The 19711-nt window shown below is 43.0% G+C and overlaps 1 protein-coding gene across 4 annotated transcripts in view; it reads left to right on the top strand.

Annotated features, from left to right (window-relative positions):
• The window catches only part of TBC1D32 (TBC1 domain family member 32), a 158911-nt gene that overhangs the window by 75070 nt on the left and 64130 nt on the right, over nt 1-19711 (top strand). For all 4 annotated transcript variants that reach the window (XR_010919439.1, XM_067546666.1, XM_067546668.1 and 1 more), the window contains exons 24-26: nt 5615-5737; nt 8072-8180; nt 8990-9083. Coding sequence is in view for 3 of the 4 variants with exons in the window: in XM_067546666.1 (XP_067402767.1) it covers nt 5615-5737; nt 8072-8180; nt 8990-9083 (326 nt within the window). In the remaining variant the exon portion in view is untranslated. The remainder of the gene's footprint in view (nt 1-5614; nt 5738-8071; nt 8181-8989; nt 9084-19711) is intronic.

Here is a 19711-nt window from a genome sequence, read left to right as displayed (position 1 = left end):
CATATAAAGTATGTAATTTGGCATTTTAAAATGTTTACAATTCATTCTTTTCCACTTGCGGACCTTGTTTTTCATTGCTGAATCATAAATTCTCTCATTAGTTTCAGGTATTCTCCCCCACCCCATTCTGCAACCATTTAGATACACCACCTGCTCTAAATGGCCAATCCAATTATCTCCATTTTCAAACAGGTTGGTAGTCAGCCAGTAAGAGTGGCTGATGGGTCTGATAACTCTTCTACTTGACTGTGAATTTATTTGATTTAGGAATAACTAGGTCTGTATGAAGGAAAGAAGGCCATAGACAATGGCTTCTTTTGCCCCATAACTTGCATCCCCAGGATGTATGGTGCACCTGTACGGGGGCTTTCATGTGGTCCAAGAAGAGAAGAACAATCTCTTGGAGGTACTTCTTTCCTCTGCCATTTTAAACTCACTAGATTAGAATCCTCTCTTCTGAAAGGAAAGGTAATTTCTAATGCTTTGGTTTTATTTTCAGCAAATCCTTAGCCATTCCTAAGTAGTATTTTGTTTATTGCTTTTCAATACTATTGTTTATATGTCACTACAATATTTATTCTGTCTATTATCGTAGTTATATTTTCTGTCTAGAAAGTAATGCATGGTTGCATTTATTTTAAAGAACAAAAGACATTCTTGGGCAATTTTATAAAACTTTCAAGGATGTGTGACATATTGTGATAATGCAGCTTTTCAATCAGTAAACTACAGATGACTACTTTCATATCACAAGCAACCCCAAGGGTGGATGTAATCTTAACATGGCAAATATGTCAAATCTTGTCACTATACTTAATTCTTCTAAGTCATATTTGTTGACCCTTAAATTAGAAAAAGTGTGGTGCAACAGAAGAATTCAAGCTAGTATTTTATAAATTAGCCAACTTTACAGCTCTCTTGGATATCCTCATTTAGTAAATCAAACTAAGTTTTAGATATTCTGACTGTACTTCCAATTTTGTTTTTCAGAGGTCAAAAAATTAAATGAAGGGCCAGTGAACAAAGCTGACAAGCTAGATTTCATATGGGAAAATTATTCACCAGTAATACTGTTCGTCATAATTCCTTCTTCTCCCATTTTACCTAGCAATAGTAGTTACTGATAGCATTGTAGTAACCCTCATGCTGGCACTAGCACCTGCTGCACCTCTTATGTGGCAGCACAGAATGCTATCTTTGGGAAGAAGACAAGAGGGCAGCTCAAGCTGGGAAGATGGCTCGGAATCCATCTGAAGGGGCAGCTGGAATAAAAGCTGTTAGAGAAGGAGAAGAATCTAGATGCTGAGCTAGCGGGAGCCTCAGTAGGAGGGGATGTGATAAAATAAAAGATCAGGAGAATAGAAGTATGGGACTTGGAAGTGAGAAAGATGAAGGAAGGAGAACAGGAAAGATTTCAGGCAAGAGAAGTAGAAAAAATAATAGATCTAGGTATGAGCACACACTATTAGAGAAGGGAAGTAAAGGAAAATAAAATCTAGTGGTGTACAGAGGGAAAGTATCAAGGGAAAAATCTGAAAGGAAATATAATTGAAAAAGGGACTGAATCAAAAAGCTGTGTTAGATGAAAACAGATCCAACGGTAAATGAGAAGCCCATCCACAAAGGACCTACAGTAAATATGCAGGGAGAGTGACTGTTTCAACATCTATTGAGGGAATACAGTTCAAAGGTACCAAAAGGACAAGTGAGGGCCCAGTATGTGAAGAGAAACAAAGAACGGGAGCAAGGGTGGAGCTGGACTTATGGCTAAGGAGAGGAAAAGTTAATTATTTTCTAAGTGACACAGGATATTGTTAATTGCTCTTGTTCTTATTAATAGCAATGCATTTGGCAAACTGCATAGCATATACAAGCTTAGAAAGATTAATGAGTTGGCAACCTACAGTTTATTATTATAAACAGTAAGTGTTTGGTAATGTTCAATATTATTTATGCTCCTGATACATTTTTCGAGTTTTCCCTTATAAAGTTCTAAACATTTAAACATCCCTTTTTGGCTTACTTTGCCTCTGTCTCTCCTCATGGTTAGCATAGCCTAACCAGGTCACCACACCATTGACTCCACCTACCAGAAGCAATGAAGCAAAGCTTCAGTCAAAACTAGTATGTAAAGCACCTTTCTACCTATTTCCTTTCAAGTTAGAGATTTCCAGAGCAAAGTAATGGATGAGAAATGAAGGGGGGAAAATAAACCAAGAGACACTTGCAAATAGAAAAAGAAGTGATATATGCTGGGAGAAAAGATGGTGCAACATACAGAATTACTAATCAGTAATTCCCCTTGTTCATTCTTTCTTCTCCCAAAATATATAGTGACAATTAAAGAGAGCAGATGTTGAGAGCAGAGAGCCAGAGGAGGTGAGTTTACCTGATGGTAACTTTTGGAATACCTAATAGCGAAGATACATCAGCAGATGAGAAACAGATACAATGGCAGATGAGGATATAAGGAGATGACCAAGTGGCCACCTCACAAATTTCAGAGGCATATTCTTCTCCTCTGAGTCCAGAACATTTCCATGTCTCTTACAGAATGTCAATCAACAACTTTGGATGTAGCCATTTGTCTTGGTAAATAGGATACAATCTCTTATAAACAAACTTACTGTAGTCTTGTTGCTTTTGACTTCTGACAACCTTCAAAGCAAATTGTCAAAGGTATTCAAATAAGTTCCTAATTCATATAAGCAAACCTGTACATAAAAATGATTTTGATATAGCATTAATGTTGAGTGCATTGCAATAAAATGTCTTTGACTGATTACTCATAAGTAATTCAGGGTAATAACATTCATAGCACAAATATTTCACAAGAACAGCAAATATTTCACAAGAGCAAATAAGATTTTATTTCTTTTGGTTCAATAAATCTTTATAAAACATTAAATATAAATATTGATATCCTCAGCATCTCTGCATTCATACTTGGAATACATTAACAAATCAGTATTTGTTTTGAAGGCAAATTTTATGAGTAAATAAAATATAAAACCTCTATGCTAAATATGCCAATAGGTTTAAAAAAAAAAAAAAGGTGGTTTACATATTAAAAATCACTAATTGTTTTTTACTTGAATTTAATTAAAGCTTCAAAAGAATGAAAGTGTAAGAATAGTCTTACCTTTGTGCATATGATTAAGTATTTTGTGAAAATTTTTGTATTGTATAGTTACATACCAAAATATCAGTTGGAGTCTACAGTTAATGCAGTTTTGAGTTAGATTGGAGGAAAAGGGAAATATACCTTTCCAGTTAAAAACAAACAAAACAGTGAGATTTTTAGTGAAAAGCTAGTTGTTGCAAAAGTTAAGGTTCTCAGTACAACATCAAAGCTAATGCCTTTTTGCCATGATTCAGGAAAGTATTCATTTTTAGGATAGCACTTCAACGTGCTTGACTCATACATAAGCTACATTAGTAAGGAGCTGCTACGTAGGGGAAAATAGATATACAGTACACTCGATATAATCCAAAATACTACAAATATTAATAGATTCCAAGGCCAAAAGGTACATTTGTGATCATCTAATCTAACCTTCTGTGTAATACACGCCATACAACTTTTCCAAAGTAATTTGTTTTGAACTAGAGCGTATCTTTAATTAAAAAAAAAAAAATTAAATCCAAACGATATTTAAAAATTGCAATGGATGGAAAATTACCATGACCCTTCATAAATTGTTCCAGTGGTTATTAGCCCTCACTGTTAGAAATTTATACCTTATTTGTAGACTAAATTTATCTAGTTCCAACTTCCAGACATTGGATCTTGGGATACTTTTGTCTGTTATATTGTAGAGCCCATTATCAAATATTTGTTCCCCATATAGATACTTGTAGACTGTAATCAAGTGACTCTTTAACTTTCTTTTGATAAGGTAAATGTATTGTGTTCCTTGAGTCTATTACTATGGATATGTGTACATTGCAAAGTGTTACCCCAAAAGTACTCCAAGACACCACTGTAATGGCCTGATTATATTAGTAGACCAGCTATTAGTCTTGTCTGTATCAGTGAGTAACATGAGGTGGTTTGTCCTAGAGAAGTTGCAAGGGTTTTACCAGGGGTTTCCATTTTTTTCTGCGGCCCTCTTTGAAAATATTTCAGACTGTGATGACCACCCCATGCCATCTCACCCTTGCGTCTGCACTGCTGTGGGGCACCGTTGCCTTCACTCTCGGCCACCTAGCTCTGAAAGGCTCTGACTGTCAGCCATGCATGGGACTGACAGCTGCAGCTATGGCATAATAACGTTGTGACCCATTGAGGGGTCCCGACCTCCAGTTTGAGAACCCCTGTATAGATGAAGTATTTTTCTTCTGTCTTGGCTATTTGAAACACACAAAATACTGCTGTCCAGATGTTGCTGATTCTCTTGTATTTAGAAAAGTGCTAAGAATGAATCTATGATCTCATAGATAAGCACCAGTTAATAGAAAATAAATAGTAATGCAGTTTAAACAGGATTTAAACTGAGCAGGTCTGAGTTTAAAAAAATAGTCATTTTGGCTATGAATTCCTTGTTTATCATCACTTGAATATGCAGATATTAAATTATCGCGAGTAAGGGTGCTGAATTTTTCCTGTTTTCTATAAAAACATGTTGCGACTTACAAGGAAGAAAATGAAAACTACCTAACAGACTACAATATGTATTCTCTAGTTTACATCAAATCTTACATGAATGCAAAACATAATTCTAATCTGACATAATTTATGATGTGTTTTACGTCTATGATAAAAGAAAATGAAAACAGCAACAAGAATTTTAGTGATATATTTTTCCATAAATAGGACATTTTCAATTAAATAATTTTGATGGATGTTCTGATAACCAGATTTATGTTAAAAAATAAAAAAAGTTTACAATTTCAGTGCTTCATATATTATCCTGGCTATTCCTCAGATTCTACATCAAGTAAATGTCATGCTAGAAAGAGAGCATTATCATTGTGAATTTAACCTGATATTGTAAAATAAAACTGTATTTAGTTTGGTGTCATGTGGTGTTACCTTTAATTGTTACCTTTACTTGCCAAAATGTTCTGATATAAAGATGCATTGTTTTAATTGTTTGCTAAATCTTTTGTTGTTTTTGAATTTTGCATAAAATTTGTCTATACAATAGAGTACTTATTTTCTATAAGAATATGAATTTTTATGGGGGTTTTTTATATTGACTCTTTTACAACAGAACCTAATTAGAAGTTACATCACCTGCTTAGTCAGTGCTGTATCATTTCTTGACATTTCAGTGCATTGATTTTTTTATTAATTCCACATGAAGTTGGTTTTCTGTGAGGTCCAGTCGCAGACTAAGCTGACCATCATATGTTTGTGAATATTTTCTCCAATTGTTCAGGGTAAATTAAAATAGTTAGGAACTATTCTCTGTTTGCTTAGGGACATGCTACTGGAGTGGCTAGTAAACGGATATAAAGGAATGCTTTGTGTCCTAGTTCTACCCAGGTTTTTAAAAGCACTTTTTTTTCTTTTTTACTTTGAGATCTCATACATTTATTCTGGTCTGCCTTATTCTGTATTACCGGATTATTAAGTGATGGTTTAATTTCAATGTGTGTCCTTCTACAGGTTGCTAAGTGTGTTGTGCTGTGATCTAGATACACTTCTACTTTTAGAGTCTCAATATAAAATATCACAAGTGCTTCTAAATGACCAGAAGGAGAATGTCATAGAAACTTCTGAAGGACCAGGGTAAGAAATTATCCATATAAATATGATGTTATTTAGACTCAGTCCAGCAAATACTTACACACTTGAATATATTTACTCAGCCAAATACACCCATTGAAATCAGTCTCCTAACATATGTAAAATTACTTACATGCATGTTTTGCAAGATTGAGGCCTTAATCTTTAATAATAAAAAATGCAAAGTTAACAAACCAAAAAAAAAGACAGAAATATTTGGTCTCTAGTCGCTTTAATGTACAGTAATCCTAAAATAATAGTAATAATAGTAGGCACAACATTTTCAGATGTAAATGTGATTTTCAAGTTTTGTTATTAAAGGGCCCTTATAAAGATATGATATGTACAAATAAATATACCTTGAATTTCCCTCTTTGTAATCTCAGCTCTCTCTCCTCCTCTTATGACTTCTAATTGCTGATTACCAAAATAAAATTGTCCTGTGTAAATAGACCACGTTCTCCTTAAAGAGATGCCTGTAGTGCAGCGCAGCACATCATAAAGCAATGAAACATTACTGAAATTAGAATCAGTTTGTTCTTAGTTCTCGCAGTATGTTGCACATTAAGAACTTGTCATGGTGTTTATAAATGTGATTGGTATAGACTTGAGACCCAAATAATACTGTTTAAATCCTCAACTGGTGTATATAACTGGTTTATACCAAGTGAGGGTTGGGCCTATTATCTTTCGAAATAATGGCTACACACTATGTTCTTAGAGCAGACTCCATATATGAAAACTGAAAGTGTTTTTACTTTCTAAAACAAATGTACTTTGGGCTAGATTGCGACTTTAGGCACAGTTTTGAGCAAAGGGTGGTATGTAAATTCTGAATCACTATGCCCTCCTGCTTTGCTTTGCTTCTGGAGTAGTAATTTGCTTTTGGCCTATATCAGCAGTAAATTTTAAACTTCCCCTCCCCACTTGGTTTCAGGTGTCCTAGCAATTGAGTTGGCAGGTGTAGCAAAGGGACCCCCAAATTCAATATCCCAACCCAGCCACTCACTTCTGATCTGCCTCAGGTAGGAAGTAGGCATGCAAAGCCCACTTATTCCTACAAGCCCAAGACCCAAGATTCCTTTAGCCCTCTTCAGGCTGTGAGAGTTGTTCTTAGTACCCTATTAGTAGCTGAAAGCCTATGCTGTGTCAGTGGTATAATTCGTAAAGTCAGAATGGCTTTGCTACTCAGGTTTATGGTTTCATGGTAAGTATGCCTGAGGGTTGGGGCGTGTGTGTTGGCTGGTAGGTTTTTGTTGATTTGTATGGGTGTGTGATGGGTTGTACAAACCCCACAGTGGGCAACAAGGGGTTAAGGGATTATTTTGGGCCAAGCCAACCCCGCCCCAGCACAGCTGCAGCAAATGCTCCATCTGATGGAGCATTTAAAAGAGAGAGAAACAGCTCATTTGCATGGGGCAGAGCTGGAAGAGAGCAAACTTGCAGCCCACAGCTCCAGCAGTGCACAGTAGAGGCTGCCCTTAAGGGAAGGGAGAACCCACCCCGGAGATAGAATGTCTACTGGTGGACCCTGGACATTGGTAATCCTCTCCCCACAACTCTCCAACTGGTCACGGGTTGTGGCCGTGACCATTAGGCCATGCTTCCCTACCAAACCCCAAGGACAGACTATTAAAGGGCAGCAAAAACAGGTGTGTGTGCACTGCGGTGCAAGGCTATGTGTGTTTGGGATTATTATGTATTCTGTTTGTGTTGATTTGTCTCTGGGGACTGTGCTGGAAGATTTGTGTGGTTTGCAAAAGAAGGGTGTATGCTGTCATGAGTGCTGTGTGTGTTAGGGGTTATTGTGAGTGCTGGTTTTGTTGTTGTGTGGGTGTTTTAACTGTGGCATTTGGGTCAAGTAATCCACCATCTGTGCAGTCTCCCTTATAGAACCAGTGAAACTATTGCACACAAATTAGATTGAGTGGTTATGGATTGAGTTACCTCTGATATCACAATGATCTAGGACTCTTGGCATGGAATAGATATGTGCTTTGCTGTCATGTAGCATAATTCATAAAGTCAAAATGGCTGAGAACTTGAAAAAAAATTAGACACGAACTGCAGATTCCAGCGATGATTGAACCTGTTGATATTCTGAACAAAAGGAGCTCTCAGCCAGGCTTGTAACTGTATCTGTCACTTCACACTCACTCAAGAGACATTCTAGGCTTAGTGTGACAATCCTGGAATCTTATTATATATATTTTTCCTTATACAAGTATGTCTCAATTTAGCTCTTTAATTATTGTGTGTGTCTAGAATTATTAGCATCTTTGAATATTTTCCCGAGAGCAACACTCAAAGGCAAATCAAATTTGTTTGTTTTTTCAGAAATTTTATAATTGATGGTCTATCGGTAGAAAGAAATCATGTTCTTGTTAGGATAAATCTTACAGGAGGACCAACCGAACGGATTTTGCCTCTAAGAATACTAAATAAGGTTAGAAGGAAAAGTTTAACAATTGTTCTTGTGCTGGTCCTAAAAGTTTAAATATTCCTACTGCTAATTCACAATATAAATGTTATTAGCATCAACTGACAACTGCCTGCACAACAAGAGTATTAGCACTTTCCATTGCAGGTGAAGAGATTTACATAGCAAAGATGTTATTCCTATTGTCAAAAGGCTAATATGTGCTCAGGTAATGCCATGTTCATGTCAGGTGATTATATTTTTTATTAAAAATCTGTTTCTCTAACTATGGAAATGATTTATTTAACCTTTTGTAGATTTCTGTCTGTAACATATGCCTTTTATCAGATGGTTTTACCCTGCTTGCATTTCATCTGCGGTATCAAATACATGGAGCTCTCATCAGTATTCTCACAGTGCAATATTTGTTAGGCAGGTTCCTTTAAGTGCTATGGTTTTCTACTGACTGTCACTCTCCTAAGGAGGAGATGGAAATTACTGTCAGCACAGAAAAGACAGCTAGTTCAATGTATAAAATTGGAAATAAAGTATTTCTTTTGAAAGCTATAACTTTCAATGAAAAAATAGTAAAATCAAAATTGTCAGCAATAGTTACTAGAGCAAGTTGGTTCAACATTCTGGCTCAAATACTTACTGGCTTTTGTATTTATTACTTTTTCTTTTAATTATAGAAAATCATAACATTATAGTATCAATAATTCTGAAAAATCTGTTGGAGATTAATTATACAATATGCAAGCTTTACCTGTGGATGAGTTGGATAAACTGCTATTAATTCACCTCCTAATATCACTTTGTTCTGGTTAATTTTTTAGGGCACTGATCCATATCCCTGGCCAATGTTTTCATCATACCCCTTGCCCAGGTTCTATCTTTCAGAAGCTCGTAGGAAGGCTGATGTTGGACAAGGTACAAAATATATGAATAGTCCAGATGCCAAACAAACATCGTATGTCAGTTTATTTTCATTCTTTTCTCAGAATTAAATCTTATAAAAATAGTCTGGGATTTATATTATTGGGGCCATTTATGGTCTAATGGGTTGATTTGTTTTTAGTTGTGTTCTTTGTATACCAGTCATTCTGAAAAGGTCCATTTAGTAATCCATTTCTTATGCAAACTTCAAGATTAACCTTTTGGCTAGTCTCAGGTGGGTGATGCATGAGATATAAACATCATCTGTCTGGCAGTTGCAGTAAAACAGTATGCTTAAGCTACAGGATTTCTTGTGTACTGTTTTCTTGATTTGGGTCTCTGTTTGCAGAGCTTGGTGGTGTGTGAAATATATAGTGTTTACAACAGTTGGTTTCTGCATTGAGAGTCAATGTGGAATATATGCAAAATGAGTTAGTCTCTTGTAGATTCATCTAAGATAAATAAAGCATACACAGGAAACATTTTAAGGTTTTATATTGAGTATATAGTACACTAGAACTTGGTGAATAATTTCTCATGTGGAATTTTCCTGTTCAGTTCTTTATAAGATGATTGCAGCATATTCATATGTATTCATGATGAGAAATTGTTTGTAATTTTTTTTCAGCAAATAATTCATTCCCTCTTGGTCATTCACAAATATTCAAATTGTGAATTTTCAGAATTTAGACTAATCAAAATAGTTACATAATACACATGGTATAGGTTTCCTCTCTTGATTGGTTGTCTTATGATGTGTAACCAACTAACACTGATGGGAATTCCAATATCAGATAAAAGCATAAAATTCCTTTAAGCTAAAATGGAAAGAGGTGGCATCCATGGATACTGTTTTCTCCATTTTCTGACTTGAGGTTGTGGTTACAGCAGAAGTTACCTTTGGAATCCACAGTCTGCAGCTGTGCTCCCCACTCAGCCTCCAACCACCCAATTTGGGAACTACTGGAGTCGATGAGAATCTCAATTTTTATTTATTTAAGATTATTTCTACCCCCACCCCTCCTGGTTTTTTATTATGTTAATTTTGAAGACATAAACTGATATAAACCAGTTTCTGAGGTGGAAATAAAAATAGGTTATATCTGTGGAATGAGTATTGGAAATGGCAAACGTTGTTTTGCAAGGCCGCTCAAATGTTATGGCAGACTCTAGACAGGGTCCTCTTCTTCTCAACCCAGGACCTGGTGCACAAGGATTGCTACAATAACAGATCCATTCTTCCCTTTCTCTAGCTTGAGGTCAAATGGAAGAGGCCTTCTTGAGCACAATTTAGAATTGATCAACAAATATTTTGGCCCAATCTGGATTTTTAAAAAGTCTAGCTCCCTGGAAAGCTTGTAGACTACTGAAGTCAGGAACAGTGAGCTTCTTTTCCACAGTCCCAAACTTTACATGGTCTGTGCATGAATCTATAATGGAAGCCATAATTAGAACTGCCACTGACAATGATACTAGTGGTGGTGAAGAGGGTGGTCTAAATGGTTACTCTAATTAAAAAAAAACCCAACAACTTCAAAGTGCGAATGAGCTTCCTTGGAGAACCCTGAATCTAGAGAATATGGAAAACAAGGTAAAGAAAGACAAAGCCAGAGAGGAAAGAAAAGAAAAATTGAAGTGTAAAGCTAACAAGAAGAACAAGAAAAACCTAAAAATACTAGTAAGAAAAAGGACAAGGCAAAACTCAAAGAGGAGAAAAAGGAAGATAAAAGGAAATAAAGACCCGAAGAATGAAGCGTTGAACACTGTTAGATGACAAGCTGTAGATTGGCAGAATTCTTCTGTTAGCTGACTCAGAGGTTTCTTGTCTTCTACTTAAAGTTAAGTTTTAGGTCCTCATTAGGCTTTCTGGTATATTAAAATGCATTAGAAGTTAATAATCTATATATGCAAAAGAAGAAAAAGCATCAATGATTTGTGAAGGATGTTTCTGTACTTAAATGAGGGGAACTATGTTGGAAGGTACTTCAAGAGTTAATGTTATAGATCTGTCTACTTTTGGAAATAGTATTGAGTTTTCTATGTACATTTGATTTCATAACTAAAAATCATCTACTTTTCTTGCTACCAACTGACATGCCTCTCTGTTCCTTGATCTTGCCTGTACCTTGGCACAACTCTCAGCTCCTAAAAATAGCACAATCAAATTTGCAATCCCATTTCAGGAGTTATGTAAATCAGTTACTAATTAGACTCCAGCACTGTCCACTTCTTGTTACTCCATGCAAGCATGCATAAACCTCAGATAGTTCAGAAAGAATTAGTAGCAAGAGAACCTGATGGTGGTCCTGGCAATAGACCAAAAGTTGTTCTTTATCCAGAGACTATTACCAGCAGCAGCATAGCAGAAGTCATGTAAAGCACACAGGAGCAATAGCAACTACTTCTAAAAATACATATGAACAGCAGCAAGACAAATTTACAAAGTGTGTGTGGTGTAAGTTCCCTGTAACCCTGAAAGTGGTTAGAAATCCTTTTTCCCTGGTCCACCTCTCCAAGCACCTCTATGCCCCTTCTTTTTCAGCATGCTTTGGATACTGATGGCAATGGGATTCAGAGACAGTTACTGCTCTGCACTGTTAGGGTCTCTTATCTACAGAGAGTAGCTAGGGCCTAGTAACTTTTTTGCATAAGATCTTCTCCAGCAGTCACTATATTAGTAATGACATGGAGGTAATAATAAACTAAAAAAGGGGACTGGTTTTTAATGACCAAACCATAAAAAGATGCCTTGTCCCCTAAAGTATTGGTAGTCTGAGGGGAACTTGAAGAAATATGGGGAGAAAACAGCCTTCTCTATCTCCTCCTCTTCATATTCCTTGTCATTTGAAAAAGAGGAATTCTTCTTCAACTGCTGGTCTCTATTGTATTCCTCTGTGGGTTATGCACCATACACCTGGACCCAGAGAATTTGAAAGCAGTGTCTGTTGGTCCATGCATGTGCCCTGGCTCACCCCGTGCCTCTGACCAAAGGGGTGAAGGGTGGGGAGGACCAACCGCTGCTCCAGTTCCTTCTTATCACTTCATGGTCTGGGTTGGAAACTTTAGTGTCTGCAACTTGGGCTTCATTTCACAAAATAAAAATAATCTAGTTCTTCGAGTGCTTGCTCATGTCCATTCCACTATAAGTGTGTACACGCCTCCATGCATGGTTACCCGGAACTTTTTTCCCCTTAGCAGGTCCCATAGGGCCTGCTCCGGCGCCCCCTGGAGCCCTGTGCACATGCCGTGGTATGTGAGGCACTGCCAGCCCTACGCCTCCTCAGTTCCTTCTTTCCGTCCATGACGGTTGCCGGAACTAGTCATGCTCACGGCAAATACTATTCCCCTTGTTTGAACTTGTTTTGTATTCTGTGTTTAGTTTTAGTTAGTTAAGTAATTGTTAAGTGTAGTTAGAGATAAGGCAGTCCCTGCTGGGACTTCACGTGGCCAGGCCATGCCCCGGTCACCTGGCTTCAAGCCGTGTGCCTCCTGCAGAAAGGCCTTCCCGCTCAGCGATCCCCACGACAGTTGTCTTAAGTGCCTGGGGAAGCCCACAGGAAGGATAAGTGTAAAATCTGCAAGGCTTTCAAACCGAGGACTCAAAAGGACAAAGAAATCTGGTTGAAAGCCCTGCTGATGGAGGCAGCGCTCTGCCTGGCGTCCGAGCCGACCTGCTCTGCCTCGGTACCAAGTGTGGCATCGGTACAGAGTGTGCCGTCGGCACCATCTGCGACTCGGCAGTGCACAACTTCGTCGGTACTGAAGAAGAAGAGGAAGCAGTGCGTGGAGCGTGGACACTCCCCTGCACTGTCGATGCGGGCGGGGTTGAGTGAGGAGATGCACCAAACTCGGCCTGTCAAGATCCTTCTCCAGGGCCTGCATCTCCAGTTAGGGAGCCTCCCCTGACTTCTGGGAGTGGGAGAGTGCCCTGCCTACACCGTCAACGCTGGAGGCTTTTCAGGTGGCAAGAGCCTTGTTGGCCTTGCCTCTGCTGCTTCTGCCCCACCCTCCGCCGAGGGAGAAGGGGCCGTTGTCACAGGGGAAACCCGCATTGGGTCCCCCTGAATGGCGGAGGAGATCCCCGGTATGGTAAGGGAGATCTCCTGCTGGACAGTCACCTAGGGTAGAGCAGAGCCGCTCCCCTAGTAGTCGCTCCAGGTCGGTGTAATTGAGCCGACCTGCATCGACATGGGACGTGGCATCTCCCTCTCAGCGTGGATGTCGATCCCCGGCATTGGAGGCAGCACAAGCCAGGAGGCGGCACCGGTCGAGGTCTGCTAGGCAGAGCTCGGACAGCTCCTGTTCCTGCTCTCCGGCACTGAGGAGTTCGCCTGCACCCAGGTGGTGCAGAACCCGGTTGTCGTCGGAGGATCCAGCACCGATGAGTTTGCCCACACCGAGGCAGCACGGAACCCGGTTGTCGGAGTCTGGCTCGGTACCAAGGAGTTCGGAACGGCACCAACCTCGGACACAGAAGGCTGCTACAGAGCCGCAAGGCAAGCGACATCGTAAATAGTTGGTACTGAGATGACACTCCAGTACTTCTAGCTCTTTGGAGTGTGACCCCGCTCGTTGGCACCCCTTGCAGTGACGGAGGCAGTCCTCATCGTCCTCCAGGTCGGAGGACTGGAGGGGGCGTTCCCTGACACGAAGGAGTGCCTGTGACCTGGGACAGACACGGTACCGCAGGTCCAGGGCTCTGACTCCAATGATGCTTTGGGGTCTCCTGGGGGGCAGTTGTTGGGCAAGTTGATGCCCCCATAAGGTTCCAGAGCCCGTGATGCAGTTAGCCCCAGGCTGGCCCCAAGGACAATGGATGCCCCAATGGCCTTATTGGGCCCCAATCCATTACATCGTTGGGGCTATAGTCCATGCCTCCTGTACAGGAGAAGGCCTATTGGCATCACTCCTTGGATGAGGAGTTGGACCCCCAGGAGGGAACTTCAGCGGGTACAACCTTTCACTAGGAAGTGGCACACCCGCAGGCTGCACCACTGAAATCCTCCTCACCTGACAAGACAGTCTCCCAGGACCACTCTGCGCCATGGATGATTTCAGGGCATACCAGGAGCTGCTCAAGAGAGTTGCCTCCAACTTGGGGCTGGAGGTGGAGGAGCGAAAAGAGGCCGCAGCTAGCCTCTTTAATGTGCTGGCGGCAGCTACCCCAGCTCGAGTGGCCCTCCCAGTCCACGAAGGGGTCCTTAAGATTGTGCAGGCCCTATGGCAAAACCCCTTCCTCGGTCGCCCCGACGTCAGAGTCAGCCAAGAAAAAATATTACGTCCCGGCCAAGGGGTTTGAGTATTTGTTCACCCGCCCTGCCCCGGGAACCCTGGTAGTAGATGCTGCGAACCAGCAGGATAGATAGGGTCAACCAGGGTCGACTCCCAAAAACAAGGACAATAAGAAGCTGGACTTGTTTGGGAGAAAGATTTATTCAATGGCAAGCCTTCAGTTTAGGATTGCCAACCAGCAGGCGCTCCTGGACAGGTATAATTTCAACCTGTGGGACTCCCTCAGACAGTTCACTGAGGCCCTGCCCCAGGACCAGGCCACAGACATTAATAAAATCATGGAGGAGGGGACTGCAGTAGCTAGAACAGTGCTCCAGACGTCCTGGGACGCTGCTGACTCGGCGGGTGAGGATATAGCCTCTGCTATTTCTATGCGAAGGTGCTCATGGCTGCAGTCCTTGGGGCTATCCCAGGAGGTGCAGCAATCGATTCAGGACCTCTCCTTTGATGCATCGGCCTTATTTTCGGGCCAGTCTGATGTGAAGTTGCACAGTCTGAAGGACTCCAGGGCCACGCTTCACTCCCTGGGCCTTTACACGCCCCAGTTTTGTAGGTGTCAGTCATGCCTCCAGGTGCAGCAGCAGCCAAGGTCTCAGCCCAGTTCTTTCCAACCCTATAGACAACGGGACAAAAATAGGGGGTTTAGAAGGAGGAATCAGTCCACTAGCTCGTTCTCAGCTCCCCAGCAAGGGCCCCCTAGGAGGTCGGGCAACCAAAGGAGATAATTTTGACGATGCGCCCAAGGGTGGCGCCCTGGCAGCTCTCCTGGATCCATCCCGCCCCTTCTTAAACAGGCTAAAACCCTTCTACCCCGAATGGGCCAAAATCACTTCGGACCGTTGGGTCCTTGGGATAGTCTTGGGGGGTTATGCCCTGAAGGCTACATCTACCCCCCCAACAACCCTCCCCCACAGTCCCTCTTCAGGGACCCCTCTCACGAGCAACTCCTCTTACAGGAGGTGGACACCCTCCTCAACCTGGGAGCGGTGGAAACGGTCTCAAGGCAGAAGGGGGAAAAGGTTCTATTTGAGGTACTTCCTCATCCCCAAGGCGAAGGGGGATCTGAGGCCCATATTAGACCTGTGTCGTCTAAACAAATATGTCAAAACACTCAATTTTCGCATGGTCTCCCTAGCTTCCATAATCCCTTCCCTATATCCAGGAGACTAGTATGCCACCCTCGACGTCCAGGACGCATACTTTCATGTGTCCATCCTCCCCAGCCACAGGCGCTTCCTCCGTTTCATGGTAGCTGGCTCCCACTACCAGTTTACAGCCCCGCCCTTTGGCCTGTCTTCGGCTCCAAGGATGTTCACCAAGTGCATGGCGGTAGTGGCTGCCTACCTGAGACGAAAGGGTGTGCAAATTTTTTCTTACCTGTACGATTGGCTGATCAGGGGCAGGTCCAGGTCCCAAGTGCAGGAGAGTGTGACCCTCACTTGCTTCACGTGCAGCAGGCTGGGACTGCTCATAAACGAGCAGAAGTCCACAGTAACCCCAGTGCAAAGCATAGAATTCATTGGGACCACCCTGGATACTTCCCAAGCCAGAGCCTTCCTGCCTCAGCCACGTTTCGAGGCGATGGTCTCTATCCTCTCCCAGCTGCACCGATGCCCCACGACAACAGGCACTGCCTACAGCTGTTAGGCCACATGGCAGCCTGCACATATGTAGTGAGACTCGCTCGCCTGAGACTCAGACAGCTTCAGGCATGGTTAGCCTCGGTATATGTTCCGAGCAGACACCCACTGGACTGGGTGGTCACAGTTCCCCTGCCCGTCTTAGCCTCCCTAGACTGCTGGTGGACTCCCCGGTCAGTGCTGAAGGGCATTCCATTGGAGAAACTGGTCCCGTCGGTCACCCTAATCTCGGACGCCTCAGATGTGCAATGGGGAGCCCACATCAGTGCCAACCTAAGCACTCAGATGCTCTGGTCGAGGGAGGAGAGACACCTGCACATCGATGTGAAAGAGCTGAGGGACATTCACCTAATGTGCAAGGTGTTCCTCCGATTCCTGACAGGCAGGTGCAGGTGCTGACAGACAACACCAAAGCCATGTTCTACATAAACAGGCAGGGGGGAGCACGCTCCTCAGCCCTCTGTGAGGAAGCTATCCATCTATGGGACTTTGCCCTTCCAGGTTCTCCTCTCTCTGGGGTTGAGAGACAGGGTCGATTCTCATGTACGCGTTCCCTCCCATTCCACTCGTACTCAAGGTTCTGCTGAAAATAAAGAGGGACGGAGCGGACATTATACTGATTGCTCCAAGCTGATCGAGGCAGCACTGGTTCAGCATGCTGCTGGATCTTTTGATCGCTTCACCCCTGGAGCTCCCGAGGCGTCACGACCTTCTATCCCAGGAAAATGGTTGTCTGTTGTACCCGGACCTGGATTCCCTGCATCTCACGGCCTGGAGGCTCAGTGGCTGATGGAGGGAGAGAAAGCCTGCTCAGTGGAGGTCCAGCAAGTTCTGCTTGGCAGCAGGAAGCCTTCTACACAGGTCATGTATTGGGCTAAGTGGAGGTAGTTAGTCGGAGTCCCGGGGTATCCCGCCCAGCCTCTCGCCTATAGAGGCAATGCTGGTGTACCTGCTCCAGTTAAAGCTCCAGGGTCTGGCGCTGGCCTCGTTGAAGGTTCACCTGGCGGCCATTTCAGCCTTCCATTAGCCGCTAAAGGGGAGATCACTGTTCTCCCATCCCATGTCGATCAAGTTCCTTAAGGGGGTGGAGAGGCTTTATCCGCAGGTCTGTGACCTGGTGCCTCCCTCGGATCTCAACCTGGCCCCTCGAGACCCACAGGGCCCCCTTCGAACCCATGGCTTCATGTTCTCTGCTCATGCTATCATGGAAGGTAGCCTTCCTGGTGGCCATTACCTCTGATGGAGGGTCTCTGAGATTAGGGCCTTGAGCTGGAGCCCCCTTATATAGTGTTCTATAAGGACAAGGTTCAGTTGAGGTCACATCTGGTCTTCCTGCCCAAGGTGGTTTCCCAATTTCATTGTAATCAGGATATTTTTCTCCCTGTGTTTTATCCCAAACCTCACAGTTCAGAGGAGGAGAGGAGATGGCACTTGCTGGATGTGAGACGAGCCCTGGACTTCTACATCAAGCGTACAAAGCCGTTCCGGAAATCGACACAGCTCTTCGTCACAGTGGGTGACCGGATGAAAGGCTCACCTGTCTCCACCCAGCGCATCTCCTCATGGATTACATCATGCATCAAGTTTTGCTACGAGCTGGTGAGGATGCCATTTCCGGGAACCATCACAGCGCATTCCATCAGAGCTCAAGCCTCGTCTACAGCCTTCCTGGAGAGAGTGCCCGTGCAGGACATCTGCAAAGCCACCACCTGGTCATCAGTGCATACATCCCACCTCGCCATCATCCAGCAGGCAACAGAGGACAAGGGATTTGGCAGAGCAGTGCTGAGGGCAGCTCACTGGTAACTCTGACCCACCTCCACAGGTATTGCTTGTTAGTCACCTATAGTGAAATGGACATGAGCAAGCACTCGAAGAAGAAAACAAGGTTACTTACCAGTAACTGCTGTTCTTCAAGATGTGTTGCTCATGTCCATTCCACAACCCACCCCCCCTGCCCACTGCCAGACTGAGGGGGTGTAGGGTCGGAAGCGCCTCATATACCATGGCATGTGCATGGAGTTCCAGGTGGCGCCGGAGCCGGCGCTACAGGATCTGCTAAGGGGAAAAAAGTTCCGGGTAACTATGCATGGAGGCGTGCACACACCTATAGTGGAATGGACATGAGCAACACATCTCGAAGAACATCAGTTACTGGTAAGTAACCTTGTTTTTCTAAATGGTTTTAACCATTTCAGTAGTTTTTATTGTTTAGCATTAGACTAGTTTCCAAGAGGCATTCCCCCTGTAGGGTTACTGGACTATGCACAGGACTCCAGGCTTCAAACTCTCTGCTTCCTGTCCGCGATCCTTCGTGGTCAGTGACGACCATTGTCGTGGAAAAGAATCACACTGCTACATTTTAGAGTTGGATCGGGTGCAGCTTTAATTGTGACACACACAATCACATAACCATAGCTATGGGGAATACTATAGCCATAGGGAAAACCCAGGTGGCTATAGGGAAGTCAAGCAGCATGTCTAGATGCTGGGCAAATGTACTTCAACTGGCTAACAGATACAAAAGACTTATATAGGGGTTGCTTAGGTTCATTTACATGTTGATCCTATAGTGGGATTGGATTAACAGTTTATACTTAACAAGGTAGACAATCACAATGCATAGTGGGCACACCAGACGCCCTCCCAGAGACTCCCAATGAGTCACTTGAGTATACAATGGAGTTTTCAGGGACTCTGGTCAACTCCCAAAGATGGGTGGTGACACAATACTTGTTCGAAAGCTAATTGTATGGAGTGAGTCTCTGTGGGGCTGGTAAGACAAAGGGACAAGTACTGGTACTTATCAAAACAGGTGAAGTCTGTTCACACTTCAATAAAGCTTAAGGCTCATAACAGAGACTTGCCTCTCGGGTGTGGTTCAGAGACCTCTTGTGGGGTTTTAACATCTTTATCCTAATTTCAGTTGAGGCATTCTGTTAATGGCTTAGCCTGGGGCTTCTATTTCAGTTTCAGGCTACAACTTCAGGCCAGGCCTTCTATGACCAGTTTCAGGCCAAGCATTTCTATTAATAAATGTAATGCTTATTTCTTTGATTCCACACCACCAATGCTGCCTGTCCTGTCTTGGGGAAGCTCACATTGAGGCAAAGTGCTGTATCCGCTGATCGTTTCTCATCTGTACCTCAGAAGGGCGGGAACTTCATCTCCGCAAATACCTTCTGAAGAAGGTCATGAGGCCCAATCGGATCCAGGGTGGGGAACCCTGCCACCCATACATCAGCGTGATTCAGCAAGAATTGGGGCTCCTGCTCTGGTGTGGGAGAATTACCTCCACAGACCGCAAGGTGGGGCTTGTAGGAAGCATTCTCATAAGCACAAGGCTAAGTGTTCCTCTAAGTCCACTTCAAATAAGTTGGACTCAAGTGTAAGCAAGCCGACCTGCTCAGCCCATGAGGCCTTAGGACATACAGAGTCCCAGATGCACGACCAGAAAGCCCAAACCCATATTCTGTTGGTACTCTCATCCCCGACATCTCCCAAGTTCCTGGATCTGTTGGTACTAATGAATTCTGATCAGTGCCACCACCGACAGCAGACAAGCAGAACCCTCTCACACTGGGGAGATCCAAATCTATTTCCACCGCACAGGACATTTTCGCTCTCTTGATTCTGGAATCCCCTTTGGAGGGCCCTCCATTTCCAGAGAGATAATATCACCTCCAAGAA

The sequence above is a fragment of the Emydura macquarii genome, unplaced genomic scaffold (assembly GCF_026122565.2).
Source record: "Emydura macquarii macquarii isolate MOO-44397 ecotype Brisbane River unplaced genomic scaffold, CSIRO-AGI_Emac_v2 contig_1146, whole genome shotgun sequence".
Lineage (NCBI taxonomy): Eukaryota > Metazoa > Chordata > Testudines > Chelidae > Emydura > Emydura macquarii.
This window is presented reverse-complemented; position numbering and strand designations above follow the sequence as displayed.